Raw genomic sequence first — 1,660 nt, 5'->3', positions numbered from 1 at the left:
GTACAAGGCGGGATGAAAATGGAATCACTGAATTATGGCCGATGTACCGGTGATGGGCATCCTTGGTAGCTCAGAGATAGGCGTCATCTGGTACATCACGTTCATCCTTCTATCTGGCAGCTTGTCCGCATACATTGGATACCAGTCATCATGATTAAGAGGCTCATATGAGCTCTTTGAGTTGTAAATATCAGGCTTGAAAGCCGTCTCGTGTTGTAAATAGTAGATGCTCGACGTTGGATATGGGAGCTTATAAGTATCGTCATTTGGCTTAATTGGATTGTAGCATTTATGGTGGTCGGTATCCTTGTCGATTTGCTGGAAGCTCAAATGCCTATTGATGCCGGCTTTGACTGTGGTCGGTGGCAAAAACATGTTCTTTACTATCAGTGTATATTTTTAGTTTAATTGATGCTCACACTGTTTCCGGCACTGATATCGCATTTGCGGGTCTCTGCGGCGATGATGAATGGTGTCCAATATTGACTTGAAGTCGAATAAGTAGTTGTTCCAACATCTCTTGTGGACCATTCGACGATTATTGGGAGCTGCCTTGTGTCTAGGCCCGAAACCAGCATAATTCCGCTCGTATCTCCGACGTGTTGGAGACTCAAAATATCGGCAAAGAAAAATGTTGAAAACATCTCAATGTCAGTACAGCCCTTATAAAATCCGCCGTCTGCTGATTGGTGGAGGTTGAACGCCTCCACCACAGACTGGACACAGCCCGTGAGGGTATTCGGGACCTGGGGCAACTTCTCACTGCCAAGCGTCCATTGAGAGCTCAGCAAATTGTCACCGTTTCGCCGGAAATATCGGCTCTGATTCTGAGAAGAACCTTTGCCTCCCGATATGACAGCATCGATGGTTTTGTCTTTATTATTAGTCGAATCGCCGAAGGTCTTGAGTTTGGTAGTGTCGGTGTAGTCACTTGGGATAAAAGTTCCGAGAACGTAATCCAGACTGTCTGAAGCGATGGTAAATCTAGTGGTCTGACTCTTGCTCGGGTTCGACTGGCCCGTGAAGACATTGTAATGCGGGAAATACAATGAATAGGTTGTCCCGTTCATTAGCTGAGTTCTCATGCCCTCATACCACCACGACGGCATATTGATTTTAGTCATATTGAACTTGATGTCGCTCAGGGTGTAGTCAGGGCTTGGGTATGTGGTTTCATCTGTAGCGTTGGGGTAGCTCTTAGCCAACACAGCCGCTGAGGCAAATCCAATGGTAATCTGGATAGTCCCGACCAGACTTGTGTCGATAATATTCACGTTGCCCTGCTGGAGGATGCCCAGCCAGTTCTTAATATAGTAGTTGGCCCTGTCCTTACAGATATCGTCCGATGCGTCCAGAGCAGTGGTGCCATCGACGAGGGTAGTGCTGATTGGCCCACAGCCAATGTATCGATAATCGCCGGCTACTTTTACGCTTGGGTCGTTGTTCAACATAGAGCAATTCATACGACCGTCTGCGTCCTGGTTGTTCGAGACGATATCGAATAGTATGTTTTGAACGACATTATAATCGGTAATATTTTGAACCACAACATTATTGAACTTAATCATAAAGGCTGTCAATCAGCGAGAAGGTATTCCTAGGAAAGCGGAGGGTATTGTAGTAAGAGCCCCCGGTCTTGCCAAGAACCCCATCCACGGTC

General features: G+C 46.5%; 1 protein-coding gene across 1 annotated transcript; it reads right to left on the bottom strand.

Annotated features, from left to right (window-relative positions):
• Window positions 1-404: 404 nt before the first annotated feature.
• Window positions 405-1,463, bottom strand: GUITHDRAFT_122960 (hypothetical protein; the record flags this gene model as incomplete). The annotated part of the gene is made up of 1 exon (XM_005817749.1): window positions 405-1,463. The coding sequence occupies one exon, from the start codon at window positions 1,461-1,463 to the stop codon at window positions 405-407; it is 1,059 nt and encodes a 352-aa protein (XP_005817806.1).
• Between the last annotated feature and the right edge of the window lie 197 nt (window positions 1,464-1,660).

Source organism: Guillardia theta, assembly GCF_000315625.1.
Source record: "Guillardia theta CCMP2712 unplaced genomic scaffold GUITHscaffold_601, whole genome shotgun sequence".
Classification (NCBI taxonomy): Eukaryota; class Cryptophyceae; order Pyrenomonadales; family Geminigeraceae; genus Guillardia; species Guillardia theta.
Note: the sequence above shows the minus strand (reverse complement) of the source record. Positions and strands in the feature narration are given on the sequence as shown.